The following is a 19,792-nucleotide window of genomic DNA, read 5'->3' as shown; positions in this document are numbered from 1 at the left end:
TTTGGATTGGAAAACAGGGATTGAGTCGGTGTTCCTGAGATCAGTTGGTGTATGGAGTTTGAGGACCTAAGGACACGGGAGGGAGTTGTTGTATGGAGGAGGTCAGACAGGTACGGAGGGGCAAGGTTTTGGATGGCCTTGAAAGTGAGGAGGAGAACTTTGTACTGGATGCGAAAGTGGACCGGGAGCCAATGAAGCTGGCGGAGAACTGGAGTGATGTGGTGGACGAATGGGGTATGTGTTATAATGCGAGCGGCTGACCTCTGGACCTGCTGCAGTTTATGGAGTGTCTTTTGAGGGAGGCCTAAGAGGAGGGAGTTGAGGTGACAAGGCTATGAACCAGGATGGCAGCAGAACATGGGGTGAGGGAGGGGAGTAGGCATTCGATGGTGCGTATGTGAAAGTGGGCGATCCGGGCAATAATATTGATGTGTGAATGAAAAGAGAGTGTACTGTCTAAGATGACACCCAGGCTCTTAACTTGGGGGGAGGGTGAAGGGTGAAACAGTCGAGTTGTCAATGGTAAGGGGATTGCTATGGTATTTGGATATACTGTGTAGTGGATTTGGAGCTGATGAGCAGCACCTCAGTTTTACTGCTGTTGAGTTGAAGGAAATTTTGGGTGAGCCAGTTTTTTATTTCAGTGATACAGTCAGTCAGGAAGGTGGGTGGGAGAGAGGAGGAGGGTTCGGAAGTCAGGTAGAGCTGGGTGTCATCGGCATAACAGTGAAATTTGATGTTGAATTTACGGGAAATATTGCCAATGAGAAGGAGGTAGATAATGAAGAGTAGGGGCCCTAGGACAGAGCCCTGAGGGACACCTGAGGTAACGGGTGAGAGAGTAGAAAAAACATGCAGAAAGGTAGGATGAGAACCAATTCAACGGGGTGTCGGTGATGCCAATTGTTGATAGACGGTGGAGGAGGTTGGCGAGCGATGGTGTCAGGAGCAGAAGATAGGTCCAGGAGGATGAGGATAGTGAGAAATCCAGAGTCAGCAGCCATGAGGAGGTCATCGGGGATTTTTACAAGCGCTGTTTCAGTGCTGTGGAGTGGGTGGAAACCAGACTGGAACTGTACATAGAGGTTATTTTGGGATTAATGAGAGTGGAGTTGAGAGGCAACAGTTCTTTCAAGGATTTTAGACATGAAAGTTAGGTTGGATATGGGATGGAAGTTGTTGAATTTGAGCAGTCAGCACCGGGTTTTTTAAGAATTGGAGTGATGGCAGCAGTTTTAAATGAAGTTGGGACAATTCCAGAGGTTAGAGATGAGTGGATAATGGTGGCGATGAGTGGGGCCAGGGCGGTCGAGCAGGCTTTGACTAAATGTGTGGGTATAGGATCCAGTTGACAGGTGGAATATTTGGACTTCCGGATAAGTTCAGAGACCTTGGAGGGGGAGGGGAGATGGAGGAAAATGGGCGTGAGGGCGGGTGCCAGTCGGGTGAGGAACTAGGAGAAGGGGCTGATTGGAGGTCATGGTGGATGTTCTTGACTTTATCGGTGAAAAATCTCATGATGGAGTTGCAAAAGGAGGCTGTGTAGTAGTGAGAGGGGAGTGACTCTTGGGGTTGTGTGATATTGTTGAGGAGACTGAAGAGAGTTTTGGGGTTACCCTGACTGGCGGTGATTAGTCTGGAATAATGGAGGGTATTGGCCTTGGTAATTGAATCCTTATAAGCTGCTAAATGGTTGCTGTACATTTCTTTGTGAAGGGGAGTCCGTTTTTCCTGAAGAGGCGTTCTAGCTGACGGCCTTTAGCTTGCATGATATGAAGAGCGGGGGTGAACCAGGGGGCGAAGATGCGGAAGGAGACTGATCTTGTTTTCAGCGGGGCGAGAGTATTGAGTATATTAAGAAGTTCTTTATTATAGTGAGGGCCCAGATCAATAGGGGTGGATATATTTTGGAAGTCTGGAAGACAGGAAGAGTGGATGCTTGAGGTGAAGGTAGCCGGGGTGATATTCTTTATATTCATGTATGACAGCATGGTATTACCTACTTTAAAAGTTGGCTACTTGTTAATGATCCATCAAATTTCCGCAGAGTTATGCTCTTGTGCTGCTAATCGCCACCTCCCATGATTTGAAAACACAAGCAGTGCATTTGCCTAAGACCAGCTGAATACTAATGCCACAAAAATTCCTGATATTCCTCTCACAAAAACTTTATTAGTTGAAGTTGTCACTATAAAAGAAAACATCTCTTCCGAGGCCTTGCCAATCTGATGCCCCAGAACATCCAATCACTGTCATAACTACGTACGTTAACTTCACAGTTCACAATGACAGTTCACTCACAAGTTCAAATCCCAACGGCTGCTGCTCTTATCCTTAGCTCTCTAAATGAACATCACAGTGACACAATAAAAAACAACTTGAATCTAACATGTCATCCAGTTGATCAAACTATGTCTGTGTAAGCATCTTGTTATTTATGACTGTCATCCTCAGTTTTTCACTTAAAGCTTGTCAAGCGAACTTAAACATGTTACTGCTGGTTGTCAATGTTTGCCTCATTTCACAATGCATTTATAAAAATACATACCATGCATGTTACGTGCAGTACCTTAAGGCCAAGTTATGCTTCCGTGTCAGACCTGCGCCGTCAAGGAAGACCCAATTTACGACACTCCGCCGTAGCCACTCTTGCTCCTTCTCAATTTTCTGACTTCGCGTCATATCAATGCGTGTGACGTTGTGGAAATGGACTGTGATTGGTCCGCTCGGACTGTTGCATCCGGTTGAGCGCGAAATCACCGCCATCGTCAAACATGATTTTGCTACACGCAAAAATGGATGAAGCTGACGAGAGTATCAACAAAGAGCAAGTACGACAACTTCTACAATGTCTCGTCAAGACATTATGAAGATTGCCAAATGGCAAGCAATTGGTGGGAGGAGATTGCTGAAAATACGGGGCTGGAAGTCAGTTTTTTTCCTTATGGGGAAACAGAAGAAAAGAAACATAAGAGAAGAAAGACAAGAAACACAAACTACAACAAGAAAAACATTGAACGTCTACACTAACTACTAATATGTTGGTGCTATCGTCAACTAGATGTATTTCCGGTTGACACTATGTGGGGGGCCTGTTGACCAGGGAAAGAGGGAGAGCGGCGTGGGGGAGTCTATAAGCTAATTGATTGAAAGAGGTAGAGTGTACACAAATCAGTTCCGTGATCTTGAACCCCGTTATTGTGTGAATCCCTTGTGAGTGTAAGCCCGTTGGCGACCGACCCTATGCCTCCCCATCGCCAATCCCGGCACAGGGTCCCCCCCCAAGCGCACCCTATCACATCCAGCCGCACGTGAGACGTACGTGTCAAACTTCAAGTATATGAAGAATAAAGCACAGGTTTGGTGTCAAAAGAGTTGTTTTGATGCTTAATTTTCAACAACAGTTCATACTCGATACATCATAACTGATTGAGAGTGCCTCGGTGCTTTTATGATACGTTAACATCAAGGCTTCCAACGCAGTTTGGGAAGTTCCATAGCCGCCAGAAATCTGCAAGGTCCCACTGGCTGATTGTAGGACAGGGCAAACAAAACGGGCTGGAGGGCTTTGCAGACCTCTGACAAAACGCTGGACGCAGTGCTCGATGCCAGTTTGAAGCTAGCCGCCACAGCTGGCTGGTTTCCACCTGAGGCTAGAACTCTCTGTGCGGCATCAAAAGTCGGACAGACCGCCTCGAAACTGTCTTCTGCGTCGCCTGCGCCTCAACATTTGTATGATCAACATTTATTCAGTGTTGATGAGCTGAAGATCCACATTCAAGCGTGCCATCTTGCATTGTTTATTTATTTTTTTTCTCCGCTAAACTAGACTAGAGGAAGTCAACAATTATGCCCCAAAACCGTACAAACATAACGCCACACCCCTCTAGTGGCTTGGCGGTGAATTACAGAGCAACGCGTTCCCTCACCGCAGAACTATCGAATGGTCATTGACACCGTGGTCACTTCGCAAAGCAGGAGCATAACTCAGGCTTTATACGTTAACCCTACAATTGTCTTGCAGAAAATCTACTTGTAGCAGAACTAAAAATGTACTCTCGTACCCAGTTTTGGTGAGGGTGTTAACATTGACTTTGACACTGGCTTCTACAGTATTTGAAGTCAAAGGCAAACATCTAGTGTGGCCAAACATTTGACAAATAAATGGTGTTGGAATCAGCAGCCTCCTTTTTTGACTTTTGACACTATTTTTCGTACAGCTCTACAAGCCAAAACATGGGAACTCTACACCCATGCACAGACCACCTCACACATTTACCAGCAACATTTAATTCTGCTGTACTGTATGAATATCTAATGAATGTTTGGTCCTCAGAATGTGCATGTCATTGAGTTAGCTACATGCTATATTAACAATAAAAATAGTAAAAATAAAGAAGCACAACACTGAAAATTTATTTTACTTTTAGATCCATATGATGATGACTTGAAGGTGAAGACACAAAGACCCAGATCAGCTGACCAGCCAGGTGTGTTTCAGGCACAAACAGGTGCGTAATGTTAGTGAAATGTACAAGTTGCACACAAATCCGCACAAATATTGAAATAAAAAGTTTATAATAAAAATCTATGATTTGATGTTGATATTCACTATGTGAAGATCAGTGGAGTAATTCTGACCCATTGGCATTTGTGGCTATGTCTCAGTTAAACAGAAAGATTAAATTATTTAACTGTACAAGGCATAATCCATTAAATATAAGAAAAAAATGTCAAGTATTTATGTGAAGCGAGCTGTACTTTTACATACGTGACATTTCTCATTATTCATACTGGCGGTGTTACCCACTACATCTGAACAGGTCGACCTGCGCCTATGAGCATATGGTCATACTATGCACACAAAAAATCGCTCATGTCACACACAGGCGTATGCGTCCATATTCACTGCTCCCACTGTGTGAAGCAGAAAGGCCCTTCTGTCAGGGAAAACCCCCGACTCTCTCTCTGTCTAGTTCTCTTGTGCGTTCCTATTTGCCGCTCCCATTCTTAGATTCCTCTAGGCATTGGAGATGAGCTTAAACCCTGACTCACGGCATGTTAATGAAGATGTAATGCGATTAACGGACATGAAATTAATTTGATTTCCTCCGCTGCCATGTGATGACGCCTCTATCAAAGAACATGGTGCTTGGAAAACAATTCTGAGAGAAGTGGAGTGACTTAATACTTCATCATCTCTTTCTAGGGAGGTACCAATGCTGAAACTAAATGATTTGTTTTTAAGAATTGCATGCAGCTCGACCTAGGTTTTAAGTCATGTTTCTTTACTAATTGTATATATAAAAATGAGTTTCTACTAGGGGTGTAATGGTACACAAAAATCTCGGTCGGTACGTACCCAGGTTTTGAGGTCACGGTTCGGTTCATTTTCGGTACAGTAATAAAACAAAATGCAATATATAAATGTGCTAGATGTTTATTACACACTTTTGTGCTTTCAACAATAGGAACATTAGCCTATACAAAGCTAGAATTCTGCTCAAAAAGTAGCTGGTATATAAAGATAATAATCCAACAACAATTTGCCTTTCAGACCCCGCGTATTGGTCAGCTTTCTTTCTGAAAGAAAGAAGAAAAAAGAAGTCCTGTGCTAAAGAGAAAAGCAATCCCAATGACAAAGATTTTAACATGTATTTTACAAATGAAATGCCTCAATGAAACATTTTTTTTTCTTATGAACGGATTTCAAAAGCTTTATTGGTGGATTTTCTCAAGTTAAAGCGTCACACAGAAATGAATAAATTTAATTGTGTAAGCATCTGTGTATTATTCTTATTATTTAGTTACAGGTGTTTTAGCTCATTTCAATTTATTTTATCTAAATGGGCTATTATTTCTTTTATTATGTGTTTATATTTTACAAATGCGATGTAGTATTCATTTATATTGTATATTTTATGTTGTATAACTTTAGTTCCTATGTGAATATTAGTTCCTACTTGTTTTGTTGTGGTAGGAGGGTTTTGTATTGAACACGGGGCCGTATTGGTTATTATTATAGCAGAGAAGACAGCAGTAAATCAATAAAAACAAGTCAACTGTGCCCCGATCTACCACTCAAGAGATCTGATGGACTGAAAAAGTAGGTTACCATTGCATATTAGTTTGAAAATCGACCGGATCCACCGTATTTTTACACGCGTGACTTCCGGTCCGATCCTAGCTACCGGCAGTAGTATTGACGCAAGAGGGCCGCGTCTCGCGTCAAATAATAAACTCTGCCGTTCTTTTCACGTGCGTCGCATTGAGCCGCTTCTGGGACGCATCTAACACGCGGCCGCACTGCGACTGGTGTGCATTGGCTGATTGACTATAACGTCCGCTTTTCACTGCGTTCTCGCTGCGGCCACGTTGTCGCGCCGTTGACATTTCTGGGTTATACTGACCTACCATGTTGGTCCTCATTATAGTAGAGAAGACGGAATAAATATAATCTACACCAAGAAACTGTAACCCGATCGACTCACAGCCTCGAAAAGTAAGGGTTATATTACGTCAGAAACTCGTTCAGTACGCGTCCGTTCCAAACCGAGCACCACATACCGAAACGGTTCAATACTATTACATGTACCGTTACACCCTTAGTTTCTACAAACCATACAACAGCGCTTTAGATTTGCGATGAATTTTTAGGTTCAGTCATTATATCTAATTAATTCAGTATAAAAATTAAAGGTTGTACACCCAGGACTGGTTGACTGTCAATCATCGATGACCTACAGAAGCAGATAAACACACTAACGTTGTATGGAGGCTAACCTGTTGGAATATACAGTATCCACAATGCTTAGACCAGTGATTCTCAATTATTTTTTGTTAGACCCCCCCCCCCCCACACACACACACACACACACACACACACACGAAGACGTAAACGTTTCACGCCCCCCCCAACTTTCTGTAAATAGTACCATTTGTCTCTAAAATTATTATTATAAGTACAAGTATAAGTAACAAGTATATTAAAGGAAAAAAGCAATACAAATCAATTTAGAATAAAGTATAACTTCAATGACATTGTTTTGTCTGTAACAGAAAAGAGTTAAGGCACATCAATTTGCCTGAATAAAAAAGTCACATCCAAAGTGTAAAAATACACTCATGGTACATGTTTTGACTATTTGATACTGAAAAATAAAACTGAATAAAATCAATCAATAAAAGTAAATTCAAATTAATTGACAGTGTCATTGGACAGAGGGACAATTTTTGTTTTTGCTGCAGGCAGTATCAGCTCCTTTGCTATGATGTGGGGTTATTTTGCACTGAGCATACTAACAGTGCATGCTGTTTTACTGCTGTAACAATGACAAAGAGGGACGATAGCTGGCAATATCCGGCACGTTTTTGCTGAAAAACAATAAAGCGGCTTATCAATGTAATCAAGGTCTTAGGTCTTTAAGTGACGTCTTAATTGATTTGGCTTCCCGCTGTCCGCTGCAAACATTTTTAGACACAATTAACAGATTTGTCTTTACTCTTCTCCTACTGTATTCTTTTCTTTGTTCTCTTATTCTGTTCAAAAATAGTGTGCACACTCTGAAAATGACAGCACGACTGCCACCAAGTACAATTTATTCTTGTACGGCAAAAAAATACGTTTCCCCAAGGTCTCATGCTTTTCGCCCCGCTTTTTGAGAAGTACTAGCTTAGACACATACCTTATTTTTGCGAGTATAGGGCGCACAGTATTAAAAGACGTAGGCTCATTTTCGGGTGATATTTTTGTATGTCACACACACTCACACAAGGCGCACTGCATTTTTGGGCGCATGAAAAACATATGCTAGCATGTGTGCTAGCATGCATGCTAGCGTATGTTTTTTTTATGAGCCCAATAATGCTTTTTTTTTTTTTTTTTTTTTTTTTTTTTTAAAGGCAGCAGGAGCATAACTCTTCTTTATTAAAGAATTTAACAAAGTACAATGCTCACATCATTCCTAATCAATCCATAAATCCATCTTCTGTACCGGAATTGAATAGCTGGGCTAGGTTTCATCAAACACTGCAGCTCAGCTTTTCTTTAGGCAGAGTCTTCCTCTAAAAAATCACCATAGATGGCAGGTCCTTTTTGTTTCACGTGGGTGATAGCCTTGAGTTTGAGTTTCTGGGCTTTGTAAGCATGTCTCTTCACAGTAGATGACATTTTCGAGGGTCCTTCACCAAACCAATGTTGTTTAGCGTAACTCACACACTCGAGCATTACAGCTACTCGGGGCACGCACCCTGCCACATGCAACGTTCTCCCTTTAAGGTTCTCAGACGGCTCTCACTTACGTCCACCTTTTCAAAAGTTGCTCAGTAAGACACATTTTGGCACTCAGTCCACACAATAGGCGCACTGTCCATTTTGGAGAAAATCTTAACTTTTAGGTGCGCCTTATGGTCTTGAAAATACGCTAGTATTATTCTATACAGGTTTTTAGCTAATGTGCTTATGTGCTGAAAATTGTTCCACATGCAAGAGTTCTTTTTTTAATAAGAGCTAGCCTCTGTCTTCAAATGTACAGGTGACCCTGCAGCTGAAGAGTGGTCTCAGTGGAGTATGTGTTCTCTGACATGTGGGCATGGCTGGCAAGTGCGGACACGCTCCTGTGTTTCGTCCCCTTATGGTACACTTTGCAGTGGTGCCCTGCGAGAGACACGAATGTGCAACAATACAGTTACCTGTCCAGGTGAACCAGGCATAATAAGCTCAGGTATGCACATGGTTAACATTTCATCCAAGAAAAAATGTTTTTCAGTGATTTTTATTCTACGGTATTTATTTCAATAATATAAAGTGATTAAATTCTTACGTTTAGCCTCTGCCTTGCTTCCAACTCTCAGTACACAGATGAATAGAGCATATAGGTGGCTCCATCAATTCATGTTATGCAAAGAACTTGTGTAGCACTCATTACATGTTTGAAGAGGTCTGATTGCCATACCACTGAGGGTCCTTGTATGATACTGAAATTGCCATGTTTGTATTTCATTTTAGAGTGCTCTGGTTGTAATAGATGGGAAATCTTATTAAGTATAGCCCATTCACCTCATTTCCCTCCTTTCTGTGCTGGATGACAAGCAATCATTAATGATTTTTCAATGATCACAGTTTCAGTGTTAGTTCTCCAATTTTTTAAACTCTTGTTTGTTTTACCATTGTCAACAAGTAGACTGTAAGTGGATAAAACTGATGTTTGAGAGGTCCCCTAAATTACTTGGTTGAGTACGAGATATACTAAACTAGCAATTAAACTGTCCGCTTGTAGTTCATAAAGTTCCCTTATCCTAAAGTTGGAAGTCACACAATCAAGTACACAGTCAAGTACCCATTACATGATGCAGGTTTCCCTGGCCAAATTCATGTAAACTTCCAATTAAATCTGCTTGTATTTCCTCATTTCCAGAGCACATTAACCTTCCACTGAACAAACCTTTTGCTCCTTTTATCAGGTAGAGGCTGAGCGCTGCCAGCAAACATGCCACTGTTAAAGGAAGCACAAAGAAGCCTGTTTTCTTGCATGTAGAGTCAGCGGTGTTCACACCTTTATCCGACATAATACAGTCTTCTCTTTCTGAAGCGCATGCTTTTGCTTGTCTGCAAAGTGGCCAAAACTTGGTCTAAAAGGCTCATTTACTTGTGCAGACTTGGATGGTGTAAATTTAGATACATTTGAAAGACATTTTAAATTACAACGTTGTAGTATTATTCCATGATTTATTATTTCAATGACATCTTGTCTCTGATTGTTTGCATCTAATTAATTTATCAAACAAAATCAGAAATTATTCTTTACTGGTGAAAACAGTGTATACTTGCATGAAGAAATATGGTAAGTGGGAGCCACTCCTAAATAGACTCATTGCGATGATACATCCTAATCCCTCATCTAAATTGACACATTTTAATGTACTTTTTAATGTCAGCTCTTCTGAAAATGACCTAAATGTCATTGTCACAGTTGTTAACAGTCTAAGTGTGTGGGCATGGATAACAACTCAAGGAGAAGGAGTAGCCATTTTTCTGTTCCTATAAAATATAGGCAACAATGCATCAGATTTCATCTGAAGTAGAGCAGTCAGTCATACATTAGCAATTCTATCTTGTCCGTGTGCTCGGGGTGTATTGGATCGATTTAGTCTATTCTTGTGTCTACTTCTCTGCACCCAATCTACATCCACTCTATCTCATCCCATAGTGCATGTGCCACACTATTTATTGGATGTTATGCTGCTTTAAAGCATTCATAGATACTATTCTATATAGTAGCTTGATAATTGAACCAGTGGGATTATGAATGTGGTTTGATTGCTAATTTAGTCCAATTTTTATATAAAACAGTTACTCATAATACTGCTTTATTTTGCTCAATTACCTCTCCTGTATACTGATCATGACAAATCCAGTTATTTCTTGTGCCCATTGCGACCTAAAACAAAATAGTGTTTTCCAAATTTCCAGTTGTTGTTGTTCAAACTTAATTTTTGGACTATAAGGCACACCTGACTATAAACTGCCACCAAATAAATTTGACAGGGAAACAGCATTTGTTCATAGATAAGCCGTACTGGACTATAAGCTGCAGATGTCCTTACTGTATTATGGGATATTTACTCCAAAAGATATTAACCGGTTACACGTTATTTGACAGTGGCATCATAAAACTGTCATAAGACCAAATGAAACACCAAGAAGTTTTGTCAGCCAACTGATTCAAAGCTTCATTGCTTCAAGAAGCTTCATTCGGCCACCACTGCTCCTTTTGGGGGAGACGGTCAACCTCTGCTGCCACCCGCTGTCAACACTGTTGTTGTCCAACATGCCCCCTAGCATGCATTGCAGCACTACAGATGTAAAAACCAATCAAAATTCATGTTCTGTGCTAATTATTTCTTCAGTTACTGTTCCAATTGTTTCAGTTATTGCTAGTTAGGGTATTTGGTAACACTTTATTTGACAGTGGCGCTATAAGAGTGTCATAAGACCACCATAGTTATGACATGACACTGTCATGAGCATTAATAAATGCTTATAACAGATGTCTTTTAGTGTCATCCGGCAAATTATTTCACTTTTGAATGGATGTAAAAGATCAGAGCTTGACATAAAGGGAGTTAGTGACATAATTCCAGATGACATTGAATGACATCTGTCATAAACATTCAGTAATGCACATGATAGTGTCATAATTATGATGGTCTTATGACGCCGCTGTCAAATAAAGTGTTACCTATTAACCCAAAAAAATCAACAAATAAGCTGCACTGGACTATAAGCCGCAGGATTCAAAATGAGGGGAAAAAAGTAGCGGCTTATAGCCCGAAAATTACGGTATGCTAAATACAAAATACTATCTGTACTAGCAGTAGTAGTAGTAGTTTAAGTATTACTATATATTTCTCTTGGCATCAATGTCTGTTTGTCTGATTTTACTGTCTGGTACTTCTGATACCATTAATATGAGTGATATAGTGTAAATGAAATGTGAGTTAATTGGTGTCTATTTAAACATAATTTTTTATCTTGAGTGTTTTATTTGGAAGCATGTTCAGATTCAAGCACAACAGTAAATCACAGCCAAAAAAAAAATCTAAAAAAGGAAGAAAACATTTCGCCTCCCTGTCAGTGCATATGCTAATCTTGTTTTTAAATTCAAATCCGTCAATGTGATTTGTATGTGTCTAAGTGCCCCGGTTTTCAGTGTTGGTATTAATATTCTCAGCCGCTCCTTTGATGGGATATTGGCTGCTGTTTTGTTCCATTTATTATTTCAATATTTGTTGTATTCTGACATGTGCTTCTCTCAGGGTGGAGGGACACCCAAGGGATCGCTTGAATAGTACCAAAGCAAATCCAGCTAAATGGGAAATGTGTTGGTGGTAGCAAGGAGACAATGTGTTTAATGCGATTGATGTAATCGACTTTTAAAAATAACCGTTCTTTAATAATAAAAAAATAATCCTTCAATCAAAAAGATAATGTTGAAAATGACAGTGTTTCTTTGCTACAGTAGAATTCCAGTTTTGGAATTGCACCGCAAGCTATACGTGACCCTTTTAAAAGATGGTGTAGCGCCTGATCAAATCAAGTTCAACAATTAAAAAAATGCTCTTCAATGTGTTTTACAAGAGCATTTGTCTCGAGTTCTCATCAGTTATAAAAGCAAATAAGACATTTTTACACAGAAAACTACAGTGGTACCTTGACATACAATCTAAAAATTAACTCGTCATTTGACTCGACATATGACGACATGCTCAAAATACGATGATTTAAAACAGCGTTGCAATTTTATTTTTTTCCTGCAAGACTGCAGCATGGCGGATTTTCTTGTGGGAGAAATCAACATTGGTCCCAAAAATGTTAGTGCAGGTGGTGAAAAAAGGAGAAAAGTGACGCTTACCATTCAAATTGGAAATCATGGAAAAATATTAGCATAGTTATGTGCGTCAGTGAACTAGTTTGGAATATGTCTATGATCTCGGTGGTCCTCCTCCGACCTCCATTCACCAGTCTTTATAAGATAAGGTGACAATTATTACTATTGTAACATCGGCAAAGATGTCGCCTGCTTCATCAGGTTTGTATGCTGTAGCCGACGCCAACAACAACAGAACACGAAATAAATTAAAAAGTTCCCACTCTTCCACATCTCTCTCACTCTCTCGTCAGTCTGTTAAGGAAAAGCATGCAAACCACAACCGCCACATTAGAACCCGATTCGTAACATAATTTATATTAGTTTACTATTATTATGCCGATTTATTGATTGTTTTATTAATTTATTTGTTTTGCCATGTGTAATTGCTATTTTTAATTGTACCTATGAATCTATGAAGGATTTAGCATAGGTTTTTGTGCTATGGAATGAATTATTCGAAATATAATGTATTCTTATGGGAAAATACTGCTCAACATATGGCTATTTCGACTTACAAACCAAATCCTGGACCGATTTAAAATTTGTATGTATGCATGTTTTCATACAAACCCAATTACCTATGTCTGTAATCAGACTTTTTAATTTAGTCTGAGGGTGGTTCAAATATTTTCCATGGACCAAACCTTGGGTTTTGCCTCAGAAAATGACTTGATCAATCTAGAACAGCAAATACTCAGTGCTTAATTTGTAAATCATAAGGTGCTGGAACGCAAAGTACATGTGACAGCGCAGGGATGACGAGACGGGCACGGGTCCCGGATCATACGCAGAAAATGGTCCTGAAAACAACAAGCACATGCCCACTTTCCATGCTGTGGGACTTATAAGCCTCAATTTCAGATAATAGCAATGGTATAAATGTTATGACTACAATTTACAATTATTTAGGCTATACTCTGCACAGCACGGGCAATTGCCCACATAACCACAGGTGGGCCTTACAGTACACAGTCAGCAATTAGTTTCTCAACAGGTCTAACTTGTAAAACATAAAAAAGAAAAATCAGAGATTACAATAAATAACACAAACCCATTCTTTTGTGAGGTTTCATCCCCCTAGTCTTCTCTGGCCCCATAGTTCCCACCGCCTTACAAATTGTGCAGCCCAAACCCAAATTTCCCATAAGGGTACTGGCCTGTTGCGTGGAATGTTGGTGGTTCACCTGGCTGCTTGCTCCCCGGATGATGCAAATTTCCCAAGTTTTTTTTTTTTTTTTTTTCTATGTCAGGGGCGATTTGTTAGTCCAGCTTTTCAGTGCATCAGCAAATCTCCAACTCTTTCAAATGATGTTGATTTTTTATAAACAACAGTTCTGTAAATAAATGTATGCATATTATTATTTTATTTTATACATTTTTAAAAAATGTTTTTATATTATTATTATTTTCTATACACAAAAGGTGCCATTTCTGCCCAAATAAGTCCCAGAACACAGGGAGGCCAAAATAAAGAGGTGCCGGAACTTGTTCCGGCATGATCCGGCACAAATTAACCGCTGCATATACTCCAAACCAATATTTATATATGCATTTGCTCTCAACAAATTGAAAGGCATAGTAAGTCCCACCACACACCGGATATACTGAGTTGGGGAAAATGCACTGTGCATTTTTACTTCTCAGGTTAATGCACGCTTATGTTTTGAATACATACTGTAATTTTGGTAAGTTGTAAGTGTATGCAACATCACAGAAAACTAGCATTGACAGAAAGGCATTGAAGTATAAAAGGACATTTTTACCTTTTTTATTTTCCTTCCACCTTCAACAGACAAGACTCCCAATTTAAGGTGATACCGAATCAATTTAGCTAATGGTCTTGTCCTTGTTAAAGCCAACTAGGCAGTAAGTGGTCGAGCAAATGTTTTTTTTTTTTTTTCTTTTTTATTCCTTTCTCCTTTATTAGCAGTGTAACACTGCCATTCCCTAAAGCGTGTGTGGTAAAGTTGTATTCCCGCTTCTGTTGTATTTAGCTATTGCCTATTTGCCATAGATTCACTGACATTTAAAACAGACTGAAATAATGTTGTATTATGCAGTACATATCTCTGGGTCAGTGCGTAGTCAAATGCTGCAGAACTCATTCTCTGGGAGTCATTCAAGCAATACAGTGAAACTGAATACGAGGATGCAAAGCTTGAACTCTCTGCTACATGCAAATGGTGCACAAAAGCACATAAATAATGCAGCACGCTGTGGTTTGACCCTGTATTAAAATGCTGCAAATGATTATCTTAAGGGTTAATATGATGCATGTGTCTTATTATCGCCGAGTTGCCTCACATGTTAGTAATGACAAATTACTAGCTGATACAGTGTCTTAATAATGTATATGCAATTACGTGGACATGTTTAATATTTGATCACATTTTGAAGTTGTGGAGCATTCCCACATTATAATTAAACCTAACCTGCATCTGATTAGAGTTGTAAATGAATGCCATGCTATTTTAGGTCTGGACTTATTATGAAGTAGGATAATCTTGGACATTTTATTATTATACAAGACAAGTCGGGGCTTTAAAGACAAATATCTTCAAAAACATCTACCGGTAATGTGTTTACCATATACTTCATAATAATATTGATGGGATATAGGGCGCGGGGCCGATTAATAGGGGGCCTGCATTGTTGGCGTTGCAGTCAAAGCTGACCAAGTGGAATCACAGACAGAGCTTTTTTCGTTTAAAATTCTTGTGAATAAATGCTTAAATCCTTGAATTCTTTATAGATATGGACGTAAAACAGTTTCGATTCTTGGTTAAAAGCAAAAAACAAATGTGCAGTTAGCATTTATTTTACGTAAATATGACGAAGTACGATGCTAGTCTGTGAGTCAATGTGACGGCCGCCATATGTAAACAGAGCTTTTCCAATGAAAATCGTTGTGGATAAATGCTCCAATCCCTGAATTCTTTATAGATATGGACATTAAACATTCTTAATTCTTTGTTAAAATGTAAAAAAATAAATAAATAAATGTGCAGTTAGCATTTATTTTACGTAAATATGTCGAAGTACGATGGTAGTCTGTCAGTCAATGTGGCGGCCGCCATATATAAACAGAGCTTTTCTGGTGAAAATTATTGTGAATAAATGCTTAAATCCCTGATTTCTTTGTAGATATGAACGTAAAAGAGATTCTTGGTTGAAAGCAACAAAAAAAAAGGTATAAGTGGCATTTTTTTAAGTAAATATGTCAAAGTGTGATGCTAGTCTATGAGACAATGTGGGGTCTCAGTCTCAATTATTGGTTAAAAGTAAAAAAATGGAGGTAGCATTATTTTAACATAAATATTGCAAATAATAATGCCAATGCTGTATAGGCTAATTTCTCCCATTGATTTTTTTTCACTACATTTCAAAATGCATGCACGGTATGAAAAATATAATAATTACCTTAAATCCTCGAACAAATCACCCCTGAGACAAGGCTTCCTGTTTGTATGCAGTACAGGTTTCATTCTTTTTCAACATAAATCCGTCGTTGGATCGCTGAATGTTGCTCCGACCGACTGTGAATAACTGAAGCGGATTATGGGATGGCCCCCTATTTGAAGGCGTGGCACACTGAAAGTCGAATCTGACCCGTCAATATCATTATGAAGTCTATGGTGTTTACAACGAAATATTGAAGTCACTTTACAGAGTCAGGGTTAACAAGTTATTTGTTTGTCCACAAATTATTCTATTTGCATGTGTATTTCATTATTCAACAAGAACATTTATTTTCAAAGTTAGCGAGTATATTGTTATGTTTATTATAAGTATGGCAGAAAGTAGACTACATAGTGGCCATCCTTGCAAAACCTCATCTTTCAACAACTTAAAAAATGAAGTTACCGGTATTCCGTTTAATTATTATTCCACATTATTCCATTCGTAGATACTGCACTATCGCAAACATGCCTCAAATGAGTCAAAGGGATCACAAGCCCTCAGTATTGGATTGAATACTATCTATTTACTAGCATCACATATCTGCATACTTTTTAATAGCACCGTCTCTCTGTGCCTCTGACTCCTGTTCCTTTGAGCCATCTTTCACAGAGTAGACTTAATTATTTATTGCTATGATTTATTTAGCTTTGCTCTGCAAGACCAACTATCTTCATCCTCAATTTTCCTCTCACACTTTCTCTTTGCCCAAATTTATTTCTATCAAATAAGGCACATTCATCGTTTTCTTTATTTGACCATTTTGAACAAGCAATGGTTTATTGCCGCGATCCATCCCGGTTGTTTTGAAAAGTCTACTGAATTATTGCGAGCATTCATTTGTGTGCACTCTAACTTTGGACATTGTGCAGCCACTGCTGCTTGGTGGAATTGGATCAAGTTGACACTGCTTAAAGTTAGGCATAGTTATAAAGCATCATAGGAGATATCTTGAGGTCACATTCATTATTGACTAGGTTTTTGTGCAACTCCACAGCTCATTTATTTCACTTGCATTTATTTGAACAGCTACATCTGTTGCTAAAATTAGATGAAATCACAAGTAGGAAGACAACTCGCTGAGAACAGAAACATTTCCTTTCTTAATTGATTGGTGGAGTGTTTGTTGTTATTGGATTGTTGGCATGGTTTGGTAAGTAATGGATTTAATTAAATCATGACTCAACCTGCATTACTGCATGGCTGTGTCCATCCCTAGCCCCCTTTTGTTTACCAGTTCTAGGAATGTTCATTTTCATTTAATATGTCATATTTCTATTAATCTCTAACACTTTTAATGCCTGAGATGCCACCACCTCTTACTCCGCCCTCATTACTCATTCCCATGTTGTGTGTTTGTGCGTGCGTATGTGGGCATTTACAGTGCATGGACTGTGGCACGAGTGGTCCTCTTGGAGTCTATGCTCTGTGACTTGTGGGCGGGGCTCCAGGACTCGAACCAGGAAGTGTGTGAACGAAGGTGGGGCCGTGCCTTGCGGGTGGCCCGAGACACAGACGAAACTCTGCAACATAGCAGTGTGTCCTGGTTAGTACCATGTCCATTTGCATATCACCGCTAAAGTCTTCTCTCTCCTTCTCATGTTTTGACTCTCCTGCTAGCGACCTAACACTAAACGGGCCTTAGGCAAATATGAGTCTCTATGAGCAGCGGCATCAAAAAATTCAGTCCTTTCTGAATAAAATCCCAGTTAACTATTTTTTATACAGGTATAAGCATAAAATTCTCAGATTTTACGTTAGATGCACAAAAATCACCCAGAGATAATCACCTAAATTTTCAGGATCAATAGTAATATTTAACATATCATATAAGATTTTGCCCGAAATAGCGACTAAAATTTTGTATTCAGTGCAATTTTGACATGTTTTCAACAGCTAATGAATCACTCAATTTTCACATCAGAAATTTCATACTTGAAGAAAACATGCAGAATTATCTTAATTTTACTCAACAAAAGCAAATTTAGCATTTTCCAATGTCACTATTGCCTCAGCACTTCTTGCCGGCTAACTGGCCGTTGTCATTTCAAGATTGAAATGTTGCATAAAATAAAACACGTTAAAGCCGATTTTTTTTTTTTTTGCATGGATGCGGAAATGTCTAAATTATGAGGTTTTTTGCCCCAAAAATTTGTTGGCCAAAAAGTTGGCCAAAAATTACCTGATTGTATGAATGTAAAAAGCTATTGTGTGTGGATACAAAATTCAACATGGCGGCCATCACAAAACAAAGAGCTTTAAAAGTTGAAAATTCTCATAAATAAATATGTAAATCCCAGAATTCCTATCGATAGGAATGTTAACCAGTATATATTCTTGATTAAAAGCAAAAAAAAAAACCAGATAGTTATCATTCATTCAATTTTTTCCATTAATTTCATTTTTTTCCACAACGTTTCAAAGTGCATGCATGGTGCTATATTATGTAATAATTACCTTGAATCTTCGACCAAATCACTAGAGCCTTTCCTGCCTGCTTGTACGCACTAAAACATTTTTCCTGTGTCCACCTAAATCAGGCATTAGAACGCAGTGTGTGTTTGAGTTTATCACAGTGAAAGCTGCCACGACACTCTGCCTGGCCCAGCCCCCTAACAGAAGCCGTGGTGCAATGTCTGTAGGAGCTGTCTCGTCAATAGTGACGTTTATGCTACCCTAAAAGAACCTCTACTGTAATGATAGAATATTTAGAGATCATTTGCCAATGAGTGGCCTCCCTCTTGCATTTTTTTCCTAATAGACTACAACTAAAAAAAAGAAAAAAAAAAGAAAAAAGAAAACAAAGATTATATCTCTTGTTTATCCGTGTACTGTAAGTCGGATTCATTTACTGATTGTTGTCTCCTTGGTGAAAATTACACTAGCCGTCACTGCTACCGATCATTCCTGCTTGCACGTTTGCTGCCTCTTCAGAGTTTTAATTTCCATTTTCATTCATCTGTGTTCAAAATGTGAGGTGCCAGCTCACATGTACACACGCTCAGCCATTTTACAGGACTTGGACTGCTAGGAGTATAGTTTTCAATTCCTTACATTGTGTTCATGCTTGGCTCGGTTTAGATTGCGGAGGGTGTCTGCCGTAGAGCTCTTCTGCTATTGTCTCCAAGATTACCTATTAGGCCTGCACCTTGTCAAGAGCCTCAATAAGTTGCCGCCACAGCCCCATCTAATTCTTGTCTGGAGGGCATCTTGGGACCACCAATCTGATTGAGACTGGCCATCTGAAACATCTTTATTAAGCTGCCTTCACTTCAAAATGGGTCCATTCTTTTAAATGCAACATAAAGAGAAGCTGAATCATCACTGTAGTTATGATAGAACTACTTTGTACATGGAGAGACCTTATTCTCTTCAAAGATATTCAAATAACAGGAATGCTTTAAAAGAATAAGAAAATGCTTTTATACTTTAGATATACTTAATTGTGCCCTTTAAATTTTTTGAAAGCACTGACATTAGATTGGAACAAACTGAAACTTCAAATGCAATGCACTCTTTGACAGTGGAAAAAAATACATATAAATACTCATTGGAATAATCCTGTTAATGGATGTTGCCACTTTTCATGTAAGTGCATTTTTAAAGCAGCAATCTTCATAAGCGCTGTCTGCCATTGCTACTTAATTTAAGTGGTCTTACTAAGACATGTCTGGTAAAGCTTTTAATTGACAAATAGACAGGGATACACGACGGTCACCAGCTGAAGTCTTCTGTGTTATAAAATGCTACAGTATAGCTGTCTTTAGAGAAAATATTTTATTTTTGGTGGGCTTATTGGAATGTATGGCTGAGGAACATCATACTTTGTGTATAACTCATTGCAATGTGCATGTCAAAGTTTAAAGACACAGCTCTTTTTGAATAATGAGCAGTAGCATTTT

General features: G+C 39.1%; 1 protein-coding gene across 22 annotated transcripts in view; it reads left to right on the top strand.

The window, feature by feature from the left end:
* The window catches only part of adgrb2 (adhesion G protein-coupled receptor B2), a 288,153-nt gene that overhangs the window by 120,659 nt on the left and 147,702 nt on the right, over window positions 1-19,792 (top strand). For 20 of the 22 annotated variants that reach the window (XR_009061842.1, XR_009061841.1, XM_057827325.1 and 17 more), the window contains 3 exons: window positions 4,431-4,511; window positions 8,535-8,723; window positions 17,275-17,436. Coding sequence is in view for 20 of the 22 variants with exons in the window: in XM_057827325.1 (XP_057683308.1) it covers window positions 4,431-4,511; window positions 8,535-8,723; window positions 17,275-17,436 (432 nt within the window). In the remaining 2 variants the exon portion in view is untranslated. The remainder of the gene's footprint in view (window positions 1-4,430; window positions 4,512-8,534; window positions 8,724-17,274; window positions 17,437-19,792) is intronic. The other 2 variants (XM_057827328.1, XM_057827338.1) reach the window with 2 other exon arrangements.

Source organism: Corythoichthys intestinalis, chromosome 22 (assembly GCF_030265065.1).
Source record: "Corythoichthys intestinalis isolate RoL2023-P3 chromosome 22, ASM3026506v1, whole genome shotgun sequence".
Lineage (NCBI taxonomy): Eukaryota > Metazoa > Chordata > Actinopteri > Syngnathiformes > Syngnathidae > Corythoichthys > Corythoichthys intestinalis.
The sequence above is the reverse complement of the archived record's forward strand: the minus strand, read 5'-3'. Positions and strand labels throughout refer to the sequence as shown.